We start from the raw sequence: 17,511 nt of genomic DNA, 5'->3' as shown, positions 1-17,511 counted from the left end.
GAATAACACTACAATATATAAAATAGAAAAGAAAAACAAAAAAACAAATGAGCCTTCTTGAGGAAACACGTACACTTCTTACGGTCTGCATCCTTTTTTACATGCCAACCTTTCAAGATATTTTAAGATGAAGATAGGCTCTACATTCTATACAAATTGACTATGAAAACTACAATTAGCTGCCCATTGCCCTCCAAGTATGGTCACGCTGTTCTCACTCAGAATGTCTTTCTTTCTCGTGTACACTTTTTTCCTTTTCAACTTCCCATGTTTCTACTATCAGTATTAGGCACACACACACACACACACACACACACACACCAGTAAAAGGTGGTGTTCGTAACTTTCAGCGTGCATGTTCCATCACCCTTTGAGGGTAGGAACCATTATTTATTTATTCTTATATACTTTACATTCTTTTATAAAAAAGTTTTTTTAATGAATAAGAGACAGAGACAGAGCATGAGCAGAGGAGGTGCAGAGTGAGAGAGGGAGACACAGAATCCAAAGCAGGCCCCAGGCTCTGAGCTGTGAGCACGGAGCCCGACTCGGGACTCAAACTCACGAGCTGTGAGATCACGACCTGAGTGAAGTTGGAGCTTAACCGACTAAGCCATGCAGGTGCCCCTATACTTCACATTCTTAAACCCTTCACACAGTTACTACAAAATACTTGTTCCAAGAAATTAAATGAATGGAAGAGGTGGCTGCATCTATACCAGGCCTTTAGTAGGATTTTGACTGTAGGGCAGTGGCTGTCTGTGTCTTGATCATTTGTATTTTCATTGTCTAAAAAGTGCTGGTACCTGGTAGCAATTCAACAAGGATCTGTCAAACTGACTTGTCAGATACCCCAAAGAGAGCCAAGTATTTATAGTCTTTTAAAGGAAATTATGGGGGCGCCTGGGTGGCTCAGTCAGTTAAACGTCCGACTTCGGCTCAGGTCATGATCTCATGGTCCGTGAGTTTGAGCCCCGCGTCGGGCTCTGTGCGGACAGCTCAGAGCCTGGAGCCTGCTTCAGATTCTGTGTCTCCCTCTCTCTCTGACCCTCCCCCGTTCATGGTCTGTCTCTGTCTCAAAAATAAACATTAAAAAAAATTTTTAAAGAAATTATGGTAATATAGATAAAACATAAAGTTTACCATTTTAACCATTTTTAAGTATACAATTCAGTGGCCCTGAGTGCATTCTTCATTGAACTTAAGTTGCGTAACCATCACCACTATCTGTTTCCACAACTTTTTCTTCATTCCAAACAGAAACTGTGTGGTCTTCGGCAGCAATTCCTGTTCTCTCTCCTTGCAGCTCCTAGGAACCTCTATTCTCTCTCTATGTCTATGAATTTGCCCACTCCAGGTATCCTGTATAAGTGGAATCATACAATATTTGATGACTTTTTTATGTCTGGCTTATTTCACTCTGCATGTTTTCAAGGTTCATCCGTGTTGTAGCAGGTGTCAGAATTTCCTTTCTTTCTATGGCGGAATGATATTCCACTGCATGGAAATCCCACATTTTGTTAATCTAGCCACCTGTTAATGGGAAGTGTTCACAGTCTTTTATTTTTTTAAACATTTTACTTTATTTTTTGAGAAACAGAGAGCACAAGCAGAGGAGGGGCAGAGAGAGAGGGAAACACAGAATCCAAAGCAGGCTCCAGGCTCTGAGCTGTCAGCACAGAGCCTGGCATAGGGCTCGAGCCCATGAATGTGAGATAATGACCTGAGCCAAAGTTGGAAGCTCAACCGACTGAGCCACCTAGGTGCCCCTATAGTCTTTTAAAATATGTATCTATTGAGTCCTAGTGTCTGTAAAGAAGTGACGTGTGACAATAATCTGAAACATGGAATGGGAGTTCTTTTCTCACTCTCTGGCATCAAAAACCCATAAAGTCACAACTTAAAATAAAATTTTAAAAACTGCTAGAAATAATGTGCAAACCCAGTGCAACTGACTTACCTCTCTCCACTACTGGAGATAAGCATTGGAAATAGGCAAAGAAAACGTAAGACAGCAATCCACTTATTGATTAGGCAGAATAAATCACACTAAAACTTAGTGGCTCAAAACAATACTTGTCTTCTCTCTCATGATTCTGGGAGCTGACTTGGCTTAGTTCGGAGTCTCTCACGGAGCTGCAGTGAGATGACCCTGGGGCTGGCGTCACTTCTTCACTTGTGTGTGATGGGGATCCTGGCTGTAAACTGGATTAACTTCAAGCAGCCCCTCATTTTGCCTGAGATCCCAGAGCAAGTGTCCTGAGAGAGACAGTTTCTACCTGACCTAGCCTTGGAAGCCACACAGCATCACCTCTGCCACAGTCCTGCCCAGACCCAAGAGGAGGGAACATAGACTCCACCCTGCAATAGCCTGAGTTTTGTCATTGGTCATAAGGGCGTGTGAATGGACAATCTCATGGCCATGTCAAAAAGCATTCTGTCTCTGGCCAGAACCTATGTCATCCCTTACTGACTTCAAGCCTCCAATGTCACAGTACCAAAGGACTGGTGCACTTTGCAATGAAGTTGCACAAAAATCTGATGCAGGCTTTAGACAGGCTTAAAGAGGAGATATGGTGGGAGATGAAGGAACCATGGCCCAATTATGTCTCCACACCAACAAGGTGCCATAGGATATCCCCCAAGGGGCTGAGTTGCCATACAGGCCTCACAGAGATGGAAATTCCAAGTGTAAATATGGTTCTTGCTTCACTTCCACCTTTCTCATCACATTACCCTATGCCAGAACTACGTAGAGACAGGAATTCAGAAAAATAGACTTCTAGCATACTTAAGTTGACATAACACAAAGTCTACATGGAGAACAATATTCATTCTCCTACCCTGGTTATTCTTGGGAGAAGTGGGAAGACTCTAAGAAAAATTTGGGGTGAGGTTTGAGTTGATGCTAAAAACAGATGAGGAGGGCTCACTTCTTGTTTGTCTGTATATTTCTCAAGTTGGAGGCTTATCCATGTCAGTAGGGCAAGAATACACTTTACTTCCCCATAATTTTCAGAGGGCACCAAAGACCCAGACAGGTTTCATGACCCTCAGTGAAGGAATACAGAGGCTGACCAAGGAATAAGAGCTGGCTTATAACCCCTGCAGATTGCTACCCCTGCAGAAAAAGCATGCATCACAAAGGGGTTTGTATTAGTTTGATAGCGATGCTGTTCCTATGGATGGGGATGTCACTACCATGACTGAGTGGCTTAAGCAACAGAAATGTATTGACTCAAAGTTAAGGGGGCTAGAAGTCTGAAATCAAGGTGTTGTTAGGATTGGGGCCATGAAGCAAGTATCTGTTCCAAGCCTCTCCTCTTGACTTGTAGATGGTCATCTTCATGTTCACATGGAGGTCTCCCTGTACATGTGCCTGTCTCCAAATTTCTCTTTTATATAACATTACCAGTCATATTGGATTAGAGGCCCATTCTATTCCAATATGACCTGATCTTAACTAATTATATCTGCAGTGATCCTATTTTGAACAAGATAAAATCCTGAGATACTGGGGTTAGGGTTTCAACACATGAATATGGGGCAAGGAGGACACAATTCAACCCATAACAGGGTGTGATGTGTCCTTCTGAAGGCCCTCTGTACAAGGGAGCTAGGAGAAAACCCTGCACACTATCTTCGTCAAGATACTTCATGAGCAGAGACCACAAACATCAGACCAATCTAGGTCAAGAAGTGAATGCCTCCCTCACCCATGCATTACCCAGCTGTGACTGTGGGATGGGTATGGTGGACTGAAGTTCATCATCCATCCTATCCTCTGTCTAGTGTTCCTTCCTAAACCAGTGCCTGGAAATCTAAAATGGACATTTTCTCCTTTGCAGCTAGGGTTCAGAATACAATTTAGGATCAACTAATCAGACACAATCATACATTACTTGGAAGGAAGAAGTGAGATAAAACCACACTTCTGCAGTTTCTGCTGGAAAGTTCAATTATGAATGCCTTTGCTATTTTAGTTGCAGAGTTAGCAGAAGTTAAGTATCCACGCATCATTTTTGTAGGTGTCCAGAAACAGAGCTTAGGGCATTCATTCTCAGGGACCATATTAAGCAAATACACCAAATGTCCTCAGCCTACACAGCCTTTCCTTGTATAGATGCTACCATGAGAAAAATAAGAATTCTGCCTCAAAGAGAGCTTTTATCAGAAGTGACTGGATCATCTTAAAATGTTTCAATATGTATATATCTCCATTTGATGAAAAAAGGGTTGAAGAACTAAGCCATTTTTTGACCCTTGGGTTTCATAAACTATAGTAACTTTTAAACAACATACCTACTACTTGAGATTCCAAAAGAAAAACTTGTTCTAAGCAGATTCATATGAGAATAGATTACTTCTATTCTGACATAAAACTTACATAGAATATGTGTCTGAAATATGTTTATATTCACACCCTGTTTTGTTTTCACCTGTGTTAGGAACATACATCTGATGACAATAACTTCCAAGGACTTGTTTTGCCCCCTAGCTTGTCAATGTATTATTTCCTCATTCTTTCAACTTCTAAAATAAATAGCCCAAAGGGTGAAACCTCTAGGTTTATATTCAAAATTTATAAAGACTACAAAAAAGTACTATGTAAATAGCAGATGAGATCATAAATAATTCATAGAACTTAAAATACTTAAATGCTCAAAAACCAAAGCTTTATGAGGTCATAGCTAAAAAAAAATATGCTTTACTACATTATTATCATTATTCTGCCAGGTATCACTGGCAAATGTGGCTAAGTTGACTTTTAACTTCTAGAACTCTACATACAATTTACATAACTTGATGCATTAACATAAAGTGTAGAGGAAAACCAAAAGCCTTAACCTGTATTATTTAGATATGAATAGATGTCATTTAATGGAGTCCTAGAATTAAGGTCATGATTAAATGAAACTTGAGGACTGACCAAAATGACTGATCAAATGTGTTTTATTAAAATCTGGTTCTGTGTAATACACCACCTGAGTGTTTCTTGATTAAAGTTGAACCATATGAGTGAAGTCATATGATACTTGTCTTTCTCTGACTGAATAATTTTGCTTTAAGAGACAAAACAGATGAACATAAGGGAAGGGAAACAAAAATAATATAAAAACAGGGAGGGGGACAAAACATAAGAGACTCTTAAATATGGAGAACAAACAGAGGGGTTGTGGGAGTGGGGATGGGCTTAAATGGGAAGGGGCATTAAGGAATCTATTCCTGAAATCATTGTTGTACTATAGGTTAACTAATTTGGATGTAAGTTAAAAAAAATTAAAAAAAAAAAAAAAGTTGAACCAGAATTCAGTTAAGCTTAGATCTAACCACAGGCTTGTAGGAAATATGAGGTTTAGAAGAATATGTTAACTTCAAATGACATGACCTAAGAAAGCAACAGTCAGTTCCAGAATATGGTACATTCTCCAGGGCAAATGGTCCAGTTCTTCCAGCAAATAACTGACATAAATAAAAGGAAAGTGGGGAAGGGGGCTGGAATATTATAGAATAAAAGAGACTTAAGAGATAACAACCAAATGAAATTACGTGGACCTTGATTGGATTATGATTTAAACAAAACCTCTAAAATTAATCTTTGAGATTAATAGGGAATTGTAATATGGGCTGATACTACACGATGCTAAAGAATTATTGGATAATTTTTTAAAAGCTCCTGTCAGATAGAAATGCATACTAAAGTCTTCACAGATGAAACAAATCACATGTTGGGTTTCTTTTTTTTTTTTTTTTAAGTTTATTTATTATTTTGAGAGATAGAAAAAGAGAGAGAGAGAAAGAGAGAGAGCGAGAGAGTGAGAGTGAGAGTGAGAGAGAGAGAGAGAGAGAGAGAGAGAGAGAGAGAGAGAGAAAGTGTGAGTTGGGGAGGGGGAGAGAGTCCCAAGTAGTCTCCACCCCGTCAGCATGGAGCCTGATGCAGAGCTTGAACCCATAGACTGTGAGATCATGACCTGAGCTGAAGTTGGATGCTTAACTGACTGAGTCATCCAGAAGTCCCACATCTTGGGTTTCTTTTAAAATAATACTCCAGTTTACTCCCCACCCAAAAATATATCAAAGAAGAGCTAGATGCTAGACATATGAGAGTTTGTTATAGTAATTTCTTTTACCTATCTTTGAGAATTTCAATCAGTTTATTAAAAAAATCTAGTCTGGTAAAGCACTCCTGTTAATTTAATGTTTTAAAAAGTCAGCTGAGTTTTATCAAATAGTCTGATCAATTTATTTTTTACTTAAAAAAATTTTTTTAGGGGCGCCTGGGTGGCTCAGTCGGTTGAGTGTCCAACTTCGGCTCAGGTCATGATCTCACAGTTCGTGGGTTCGAGCCCCATGTCAGGCTCTGTGCTGACAGCTCGGAGCCTGGAGCCTGCTTCCGATTCTGTGTCTCCCTGTCTCTCTACCCCTCCCCCGCTCTTGCTCACTCTCTCTCTCTCTCTCTCTCAAAAATAAGTAAACATTAAAAAAAATTAAAAAAAAATTTTAATGTTTATTCATTTTTGAGAGACAGACACACAAAGTTGCGGATGTGGGGAGGGGCAGGGAGAGAGGGAGACACAGAATCAAAAGCAGGCTCCAGGCTCTGAGCTGTCAGCACAGAGTCCAAGGCAGGGCCTAAACCTATAAACTGTGAGATCATGACCTAAGCCAAAGTCGGACACTTAACCGACATGGGGACTGAGCCACCTAGGTACGGCTATTTTCTATTTTTTAAACTTCCGCATTTTAGACTACCTGAATCTTAGAGCTAACATGTGGTGTAGCAATAACAGGAACTAACATTTACTAAGAGCTCACTGAGTACAAGGAACAGTTCTAAGTATTATCTGATCCTAAAGCAAAAAACAAAATACCGCAAAGTACCGTGAAGGACATGGTGACATGTTGCTCAGATCCCCTTCACAGAAGGGCTGCTGCCCCCACTCCTGGGAGTTGGCCCCTGCATGGGCCAACCTACCTCATCTTAGGACATGCCTATATCCCCGTGTGGTGCAAATCCAATGGCAGATGGAGGAGGGGGCACAAAGGTCTGGCTATTTGGATGATAAAAAACCACCATGATGAGCTGTTTTAGCCTTAGAGCTCCTCAGAAGATTGGCCAAGGCTACCTGCTACCTGCTTTGCTTTTGACTTCTCCCTTGACCCCATGTTCTTCCATCCTCACTTTCTGCAAGTGTTCCAGGTTCAGCCCCAGTAAACATCACATGCACTGGACTCCAGAGTCAGCTTCCTAGAGAGCCCAATTTGCAACAAATGTTATTATCACCACCACTACCATGCCTTGTTTTATAAGGCAACTGAGGCACAAGGAGATCAAATAACTTGCCTAAGCTTATGCACATAGTAAGGGTTCCTAGAGCCAGAGCTCTTAACCACAGATGTAAACTTTTCCCGGTTTTGTGACTAAGAATCTGCCTCGGGGGTTTCAGTTCTAATTCTGCAATGTATTTAACTGTGTGGCTTTGGTTAAATTACTTGGATGCTCTGAGCTTCAGGTTCTTCTGCAAAACTTGGAAAACAATTCTTTATTCCAAGACTGTGTTTTTATGATTAAGATGAAATAATACACATAAAAGCAGCTGGCACACAGAAGGCACTCAATAAAACTGAGAATGATAAATTCTTACTGTCAAGAGGAATATAAAGACCAGGGTTTCCAATTAAGCGTTGTTTTACATTGAAAAAGCAAATTTGAACAAGTATACTGTCCAGATTCACTATTTCAAAAACAGACATGGACTGGAAATAATTAAGTATTCAATAAATATATCCAATAAAAACGCATTATGTAATGACGTATTTTCTTCTTAATTCCACAGATATGGACTTGGCCAGCAACTAAACTTCTAAAAATGTTATGTCTGGGCAAAACTTAAGATTCATTATCATAAGGATGTCAATTGGAATTTGTTCACTCACATTCTTTTCTTCGAAAATGGCCTTGTCTATTGGCCCTGATATCTAAATGGGCTGCCATGTTTTTACACCATTTACATGAGGTGTCCCTGACTCAAGGATAACAAATCCCCATGCTCACCAGGGACAGAAAGTGCAGCCTGGTCTGAAAAGATAAATGGGGACTATCAGATACTAGCGCTGGCAAATTTTAGTTGAGGATTATAAGAGAATGACAATAGAAACAAAAACTGAAAAAATGCCATGAGCCACAGCAAGTCAATGCCATGTGAAACTTGAAATCATTGGAGCAGTGGAAACTACAATAAACAGAGGACACAGTGAACCAAGAAAAGAGATTAAGCAGACAATACAAATATTCATATAATTCATATTACAATTCAGTCTACTCAAATTGTTCAAACTTTCTTCTTTCCCTTTTATGAAAACACAATTATCATTTATAAGAAAGATCATTGTTGAAATTTTTTTAATTAAGTTTCCTTATATTTGTTTCTCAAAAACTTCCCTTTCAATTTTGTTATCTGTTGACAAAGAAATCATATTCTGGTGAGTGTAAAGATAGCCCAGAATACTTTCTTCATCAGTATTACTTAATTGCTGGTACTTCTTCACAAGATTTCACTTCCCGTATCCTCTTACAATGAAAACGTTATTGAATTAATTCGATTTCTGTAAACAGAATTATACAAAGGCTTTTTTCATCAACCAGACTCAAATGAAGTGGCAATTCAAAGTAAACTTGGATTTGTATGAGGCGGATGTTTCCAAACTATACTATAAGATCATTTATTTATTGAAAAAAAAAAAAAAAACTTTTAGTGAACATCTATTTTGTACCAGGTACTTGGTATAAGAAAATGAGTATGATATTTGTCCTCCAGGAGTTCACGTTAAATTAGAATAGACCAGTAAGCAACTATTACTATATTGCTATGTTAAATACAGTAATAACAATAAATGTCAGTGACAAATGATCAAGTACAATCACATCAAATAGCATTAGGGAAACACTGACCTGAGAGAAAAGAATTCTAGCACAATGGGCTAGGTAGTCCCTCACAGAGAGCAAGAGATCCAAGTAACACAGGTGCATACTAAGTCCTGGAAAACTCAGTAGGATATGAAATCTCTTACCTGTACATGAGGCTTCATTAGTTCTTGTGTGTAGTAGCATGGTTTCGTTGTCATCTTTATGGGAAAGCCACATATATGAGGCAGTTTAGATTTTAAATCTGAAAGGAAACTTTGCAACACACCTTCCAAATCTACTCTTGGAAAGAACTGTATAGGCTGACTTCTGATGCAGCTGAGAGGGTATCTGAACAATGTTAACGAATAATAGAACAGTTTTTGTACTTAAGAGAGAGCAATTTCTATGGAATTAAAAAGTAATTACAATAGTAACTGTTAAAAGACACACATAACTAAATCCTATTTTATACATTTCTTATTTCATATTTTCCAAAGGTAAAAGTATGTTTTATCACAGGGATCTTGATTCCTTCTATTTTAACACTCCAGACTGCTTACTGTATCCTTATTACAGAGCTGGCAGACTAAGATATTCCAAAAATGATTTATAACAAAGACACTATGACCTTTATAGATTACAAAAATAAGTATTTGTAATAAACAATAAACAGGTTGCATCTCCAAATGCCGTAAAAATTCGGTACAGAGAAACAACACATACAGATTGTATTCAAGCTCCAAAAGCAGATCTTTGAGAAAAGTGGTTACTTTTCTAATGAAAAATATTCTGAGGACTTGGAACAATGTCTTTGCATCTAATGAAAGGGAGCAGTTGATCTCTGTCAGCCTCAATTTTACATTAAGATTTGGGTTAGGAAGTTTAGAATGCAGAAAGAGAACATTATGGCTCTTCCTTCTTCCAGTCTGAAACTCTAGCAGGTCGGAATACAGAGACAGGAATGTGAAATCAGTATCAATTACAATTGAAGAGTTTCACCTGAACACATGTAATTATTATTAAATTTAAAGTAATGTTAAGAAAGACATTTTCTTAAATCATTCAGGTGCATTAAGTGCAAGTGAGATCCTCTAAATTTTGCCTGTGAGATGAAATAATCTTCCAAAAAGAAAAATCTCTCTTAAAAGAAAAATTCTTTTAATTCCACCCTTTCAGTAATATCCAAAATGCCACTGGAGGGAGCCCCTGACTAAGGAGAATTCTAGGGTTATTTTCTAGGATTACTTACTGTCTACTAGCAATCATGTAAACATTTTTCTAGGCACTCTGAAGTTCCTTTTGTTGCCTAAAATGTTGCAATGGCGTTTAAGAGAAAAAATATCATTATTAAGCTCATCCTTAATGTAAAAAAACTAAGGAAAACAAGAAACACTCAAGCAGAAGAAAAAGAAGTTAGAGGGGAAAGCAGTTTCATTTAGATGCAGAGAAGATTGAAAAGGATGATGTACATCAGGGCCAGAAGCAAGACTGGATCATAGGCTGGCAGGGGGCTTCTGTTATACATGATGTGTAAAGGATATGTGAAGATCCTTTCTCCTATCATTTTGAAGTAGATGCTGCAGTATATTTTAATATTTCCACAATCTTCTGGAAGTTTATAGCCATACTGAAAATTAAGAACCAAGCTGAAATTCTCTCAAGAGAAAGCTAAACTTGGGTTAAATCATAAGAAGCAAAATCAAATAGCTTCTAACATAATATATGTTTCTATTCCTTACCAGGTCATCCCAGTGCATCTGGAAATCTTCATATGAATGAAAAGGACAGTCTGGGGGTATGGTGTGAAGAATACTTATTATTTGTCCCCTTTTCATACTATGAAAAATAAGAGTTGACAAAATATTCTTGTATATCATTTTATTTAACTATGTAACTTAATTTAGGAAGTATTCAAAAAGATTCAGCAACTCTCTTTACATAAGTAAAAACTAATCATTTGCTCCTAGTTCCTAACACACACTGTAGTAAATCTCAACAACCAGAATTGTTAGGAAAAATTGAAATTGAATTGATACAAACAACATGCCAGTTATAAACACAAAATAATGACTAATAAAATGTTGCCACACAGAAGCATGCCTATAACTGTTAGACATTAGGGAAAAGTCTATTAAGAGTTGAATGAATCAGAGTCAAACCCGTGTTCCCTATCTACCTCTTCCCTGCTTTGATGATTAAATTATCATGCATATTCTCTTAGTTAATTAAAGTTCTTTTTCCTAAGCAGGTTAAAATTTCATCCCAATAGTCCTATTTATATAAATAATAAGCCATTTTCCCCTACAGATGGTACAATCTTAAAAAACAGCTCATGTCAAATGATAATGAATCATTAGTTATATGTAAAGTTTATAAGGTTTTTTGATATTATAATAGTTGTAATTTCATAATGAGCTATCTAAAAATTTTACTTTTGTAAAAGTTATATTTAACAAAAATTTAAGTGTATAATAAAATTATTTTACTAATTTGATAAAGGACATTGATGACTTCTGTAAGTATGACAACACTTTTCAAGTTACAAGTCAGTTTCAAAAATTCCTTTATACTTTCACACATTGATGTCGAAGCAAAATGAGAGAGAACCACTACACCTTGGACCCACCCCAGATGCTACAAATTGAAATCTCACCTTGGCAAAACGTAGCACCAGTTGCTTAAAATTGAATGTCCTTCAATGATGGCATTCTTGTTAGTATCAAAATCCTTTATAAGACTCTGAGAAATATCAAATTCTCTTAGCTTTTAATAGAAATAAGATTTAATGCATTAGTCCTCAAAAGATTTTGTGAAACAAAAGGAACATTAAAAAACACATATCTCACATGTGCACACAGTCAATTACAAAGTCGTGTTAAAGGCTTGGTTACATTGGAGGTGCATGGCACCTCACATAATGCAATCAGTGTTTCAGTTCACCCTGCTTCTCTCTATACAACATATCACGTATTTTATGCTTTCTCTCACTTTCCAACCCCAATGCCTATCTTGTACTTATTTCAAGTGGTTTTCAATGTTTTGATGATGTTAGTTTATAGGAAGTTGAATTCTTTCTAAAGGAAGGTATTTACATTTTGTCAGAATAGCATCTTTACTAATTTTTTCTTTACTTTAAAATTTTTTTTTAACTGGAGAATGAGTCAGAGAGTTGTTCCTCTGTTTGGTCTTTGGGAGGGAGAGCCAATACTCAACTCTCCTTCTGTATCCTTTATCTCCTGGAATGCTTTTCCTCTGGTCCTCAGGTGCCCTATCTGCAGGGTATTTAAGCTTATAGTTTGCCAAGAATTCTTCATTTACATTTCCTCACCCTCTGGGACATTTTAATACAGTGAGTCAAAGATAAGGAGGGACTTCGTTGAAGTGAAGAATAAAGTATTAATGTCCTCCTAAGAGGACAGAGAGAATGGTTCATAATTTCATAATCCCTCATCCCCTTTTTAACATATCATCATACAGCTTTTGGGAAATAATGGCCTAACTTCATTCTCTACTGCTTTTCACTAAACTTCAACTGAACAGGCCAATTTTTTTGTTGTTGCGTAGACAGGTCATAACAATACACTTGCTGAAAGCATTGCCCTTACTCTGATTTATCTGAGTTCTACCAGTAAAAGCCTTATAGGCCTAGAGCTAGACCCATCTCCTCTATGTTCAGTGATTGATCCTTCTCTGAATTCTGACAGCATTTATTAAGACTAATGGAAATGAGGGAACAGGGCAGAGCAGGAAAACATGAATGTAGGAACAGGAAGATAAGATGTGCTGGTTATGTTGTGAGGTAAGAGAGCAAAGACACTAAGAATGAATATTGTCCTGTGCACTGGAGATAAATCTTGCACTGTGACATACTGTGCTTAAGAGATGAGTTGTCCAATCTGTGACAAAAGAAAGGATGGTCAGTACTGGGATGGCTATGAACATCAGGAAAGACTGACTACAGGTGAATAAGTAGATTATTTGAGGGAAAACAGAACCTAAAACTGAATCCAGAGAGGATAGATTTGTCCAAATGTTCACAGTTTATGGGTTCTCATATACACCCACTTACATTAGCTTGAGTTTATATTCTTCTGCCTATCTCAACACTATTCAGAGACCCAAGAAAATTGCTGCAGAGATCTCCATGGTACCAGCACTTAAGGTCTATATTGGATTTTCTCAACACAGATTTTTCTGAAGACTGGAAAACTACCCAAGTGTTCACCATACACCCCCCCCCAAAGACATTTAACCTCTTATATGTATTTACTTAACAAATATTTATAACATGTCCTTATGTGAACAGACCTTCACTAACAAGAAAGTACTCGGTAAATATTACTTCTTCCTTATAACACCAATCTAAAGAATTTGGACTTTATTTTCTCTAAGCAATGTTGAGATACTAGAGATATTTAGGTCGGGGCTGTCTGTTTTAGGAAGAGAACTCTGCTGACACTGTGAAGAATTAGAGAGTAAATAAGAGGAAAGGCTAGAAAAAAGGCCAATATGGAGACCAATTTTAATAGTTTGGGCAAACAAGAGGGCCTAAATTAGAGCAATGGAAATGGAGAGAGAGGAAGAGATTTCAGACATCAAGGGAGGCTTTAATGGCTGATTGGATACAGGAAGCAAGAGCCAAGGATAACTATGAAGTCTGTAGCTGGGTAACTTATTAGCTGTTGATGCCAGTAACCAAGAATAAGTACAAAGGAAGAACACAGTTGAGGCGAGGGAGGGTGACAAATAAATAATTCAGTGTTACACATAACCAAGACTGCACATCATGAGTACACTCCTGTGACAGTTTCTGAGAGGGAAGCTGCAACTACACGAGAGTATTAGGGAGGTACCAGTGCACCAGCTCACCACTGAACTAGTTGAACCTGCTAAGGAAAAGACAGGCATGCTGAAAATGGAACCCTAGGAAATGGTAACACTTAAAAGTGTGACAAGAGAAAGAAGAACCACGAATGAATGGTACGAAATTCTGGATAAAGCAATTTCAGGGAAATCAAATTTCAGATGATTTCAAGAAGGAAAGGGTAGAAAACACTGTCTAAGTTCCAAAGGTTTCAAATATGAATTCCCTCAAACATCTCCTTTTCCTCTGAACTCTAAAGTCATGTAGTTCCTACGACACTTAGTTTGATACTATATTGTCAAACATGGTTATTTAATTGTTGTATTTTTTTTTTCAATACATTTTAAGTATCCACTCCTGTCAGGCTCTATTGGACATACAAATCTGAGTCAAGAAACCTAAGGCTAGGTGAAGGAAGTATGATGCAGTGTAGAAGAATGAACAGAGTCAAAGGAAAAACTGTAAATCCTGAATCTCTTTCTTACTACCCTTCATGACCCAGAGCAAGTTACTTAACCTCTGTCCCAATTCGCTTCCGTAAGGGGAATGAAAGTATAGAAAATAAACTAGAAAGGGGTGAGATGATAAACATCCTCCTCCTCACTTTTATTCCCCTCACCTGACCTATAACCAATACTAGATTTTGATAAAAGGAAAATTCAATGTAATTATCTTTTAGTCTACATGGGGAACAAAGACAAATAAGGCAAAACCAACACTCTCAAAGGGATTACAACTTAGTAGGAACACAGATATGTATGAAACCAATTTTTATAAAGGAATGTGAAAAATGCCATATCACAAATTTAGGTACAGTGAGATTTAGAGGAGCTAATGATCAATTATAATTTAGGGAATCAATAGAACAAGTGTGCGTTGAATACCTAATGTTGAGTAGAAGACAGAAGTACATCTTCCCCATTTCTGGTGTTTGTTTCCATGTTGAGAAAGCTCTAACACATATTCCTGGTATCTCCCTGCCCTTTCATTCATTCCTCCCTAGGGCAGATGGGGTGACTTACCTGGTTGATAAAATTGGGACAATTCCTTCTTCCTCCTCTTGGGAGCTGGCCTGCTGGCAAAGAGTAGTGTACTGCATTCTGTCATATTGGGGTTGGTGCCTGATCTCCCAAGGGAGCTCTGGGTTTCCACTACTCTCATACGTAGGTGGGGAATCTACTTAATTCTAGGGTTCAGATAGGCTACATTCTTTAACAACTGTTTTTTTTTTCAATAATAAACAGTGTGACCATATATGAATTAAATAAAATGGAGACCAAACTTGAAAATTCCTTAAGCAGACAAAACCAGTTAAGCCATGCAAGTAAAACCTAATTTAGCTCATTGTATAACAAGTGAAATTTAATTTCAATTATTTCTTGTAAATACTCTAAAAATCATAAAACTTAAATTGTTTTCCAAAACAGAGTAAGATAATAACTTTTAACCAGTTACCTGTCATTTCGAAAACTCCATTACTATAACCAATCATTATAAAGATAAAATAGTTTCCACATTTTCATAATATAAGCTGTCCTGTCACAACACCCTTCTGAGCTTCATTCCACTGTTGGCTTGAAGACTCCTGGTTCACAAATTATTCTTTTATGTGCAATAAATGCAATAAATACAATAAATACAACTTTAACTGATCTGATTTTACTTTTAACAGACTCCAGTTCATACAGGTTAGGCCAGTATTCCATTAGGTTAGTGCCCCTTTCACTCTCAAAAGTATCCATTTTGGACCACAAATTATATTCTCATCCTAATAATAAAGGTGGTATTCTGATTTCTATATGTCTTATTCTTCTTTGTCAATCTCTAATTGATTCGAAACTCGGGTATATAAAACACAAGTATAATCTATAGAAAATTCAAAGGGCAGTAAAGCATGATATTAGTCCTTAAGAAGCTTATTATAAATTGGCAATATGAAAAATGAGTATAATTATAATAAACACACAAATAAGTATGTGAGTATGCTGCATAATAGCACGAAGGTTTAAAAGAGGCTGGGAGGTCACCATGGCTCCAAGCTTTGGGACGTTTCCTCTCAGTACAAGATATTCATGTCATGCTGCCCATTCCATTTATTTTTATGCAGGTCAGTTTCCCTATTTGCTTACACAATTCTTAAGGGCCAGAAACTAGATCTTATTTACTTTTGACTTGCCTAGTGCCTCAATATAACAGGTAATCAAAAAATTAAAGAGAAATATGAATGGAGTAGCATTGGAGCTGGCTCTTAAAATATGAGTATGATCTATAACTAATCAGAGGGTCACTCTAAGCAAAGGAGGAGTCATCTGTCTCAACTTGGACACTACTGACACTTTGGGCTGGATAACTCTTTGTTAGGGTGGAGTTATAGTGATATCCCACGCACTATAGGATTTTTTAGCAGCATCCCTGACCTCAAACCACTAAACGCCAGTAGCAACACAACCCTCCCCCTATGTCATGATCAAATTTTTCTCCAGACATTACCAAATATCTCCTGGGGAGCAAAATCATTCATTTCCTTCTCTACCCCCCCTCTACCGAGAACCACTGAAACAGAAGAAAGAAAATAATATTTATTGAGTTACTATTAATCTGTAAGTGTCTATGTTGGGTGTTATGAGAATTAGTAAAACAAAAGACATATCCTTCTACTAGGAAGGCAAAAACCATTATAAGAAAATAGATGCAAAAAAAATGCTACCAGAATGCTAATGAGGGGATATGATATTTAGTATGAACTGAAACAGTGCTTTTAATATTTGGAGGTGAAAACAGAGGCAAGTAGTGAATTCCGAGGCAAGGGAGGGTTGTAGAGAGTCTTGAAAGTCATCTAAAGAGATTTTTTGAACAAGAAAATATGATTAAATCTGTGTTAAACTGACAGTATGTTGTTTTCTTTGAGTAAAAGATTTAGAACAATATCAATATATTAAGCATTTAACACTATGGATATTGATAATAAAAAGCTCTTATCACTCTTCTTATTAAAAACTAAAATCTACTAGCATGCTGGTAATAATAATAGTACATTAAGTATATAATAAATCTAGAAAAGTTAATTATAGAAATCAAAATATGTGGTACCTCAGGTGGTGGCAGTCTGATTGTGTAAGCTTCTATACTTAGACAAACTTGAGTTTCAGTTACATTGATGTCTAATACTGAAAATAAAATATTTAACTGTGAATTTTATGGAACTATTACCCCATTTTATCAAGTTAACTATTTTAGTAATGAGAGAAAGGACTTTAACTTAATTTATCCACGTTAGAAACTCAGTTAAGAACATGTATTTTTTCGGGGCGCCTGGGTAGCGCAGTCGGTTAAGCGTCCAACTTCAGCCAGGTCACGATCTCGCGGTCCGTGAGTTCGAGCCCCGTGTCAGGCTCCGGGCTGATGGCTCAGAGCCTGGAGCCTGTTTCCGATTCTGTGTCTCCCTCTCTCTCTGCCCCTCCCCCATTCATGCTCTGTCTCTCTCTGTCCCAAAAATAAATAAAAAAAAAAAAGTTGAAAAAAAAAAGAATATGTATTTTTTCCTCACGTGGTAAAATTTTTAAAAATCACCATATAATATTTGAGTCTGCAGATGAGACAGAGGCCTGAAACAACACTGATATATGGGCATGTATGTGTTGAGGGGTCATAGGGCAGGGTTACAATAAAACAGTGAGTCATCCTACAGTTGAGTGAAAAATTCAATAAATACCTTTTACAAGCCTCATGTCTATTATTA

General features: G+C 37.4%; 1 protein-coding gene across 6 annotated transcripts in view; it reads right to left on the bottom strand.

The window, feature by feature from the left end:
• CD3H18orf63 (chromosome D3 C18orf63 homolog) overlaps positions 1-17,511 on the bottom strand; it is a 38,760-nt gene that overhangs the window by 11,306 nt on the left and 9,943 nt on the right. For 5 of the 6 annotated variants that reach the window (XM_045041215.1, XM_045041218.1, XM_045041214.1 and 2 more), the window contains 5 exons: positions 16,863-16,939; positions 11,562-11,671; positions 10,648-10,744; positions 10,450-10,535; positions 9,073-9,256 (listed from right to left, as the gene is read on the bottom strand). In XM_045041215.1, the coding sequence (XP_044897150.1) occupies positions 9,073-9,256; positions 10,450-10,535; positions 10,648-10,744; positions 11,562-11,671; positions 16,863-16,939 (554 nt within the window). The remainder of the gene's footprint in view (positions 1-9,072; positions 9,257-10,449; positions 10,536-10,647; positions 10,745-11,561; positions 11,672-16,862; positions 16,940-17,511) is intronic. The other variant, XM_045041216.1, reaches the window with a different exon arrangement.

This window comes from Felis catus, chromosome D3 (genome assembly GCF_018350175.1).
Source record: "Felis catus isolate Fca126 chromosome D3, F.catus_Fca126_mat1.0, whole genome shotgun sequence".
Lineage (NCBI taxonomy): Eukaryota > Metazoa > Chordata > Mammalia > Carnivora > Felidae > Felis > Felis catus.
The sequence above is the reverse complement of the archived record's forward strand: the minus strand, read 5'-3'. Positions and strand labels throughout refer to the sequence as shown.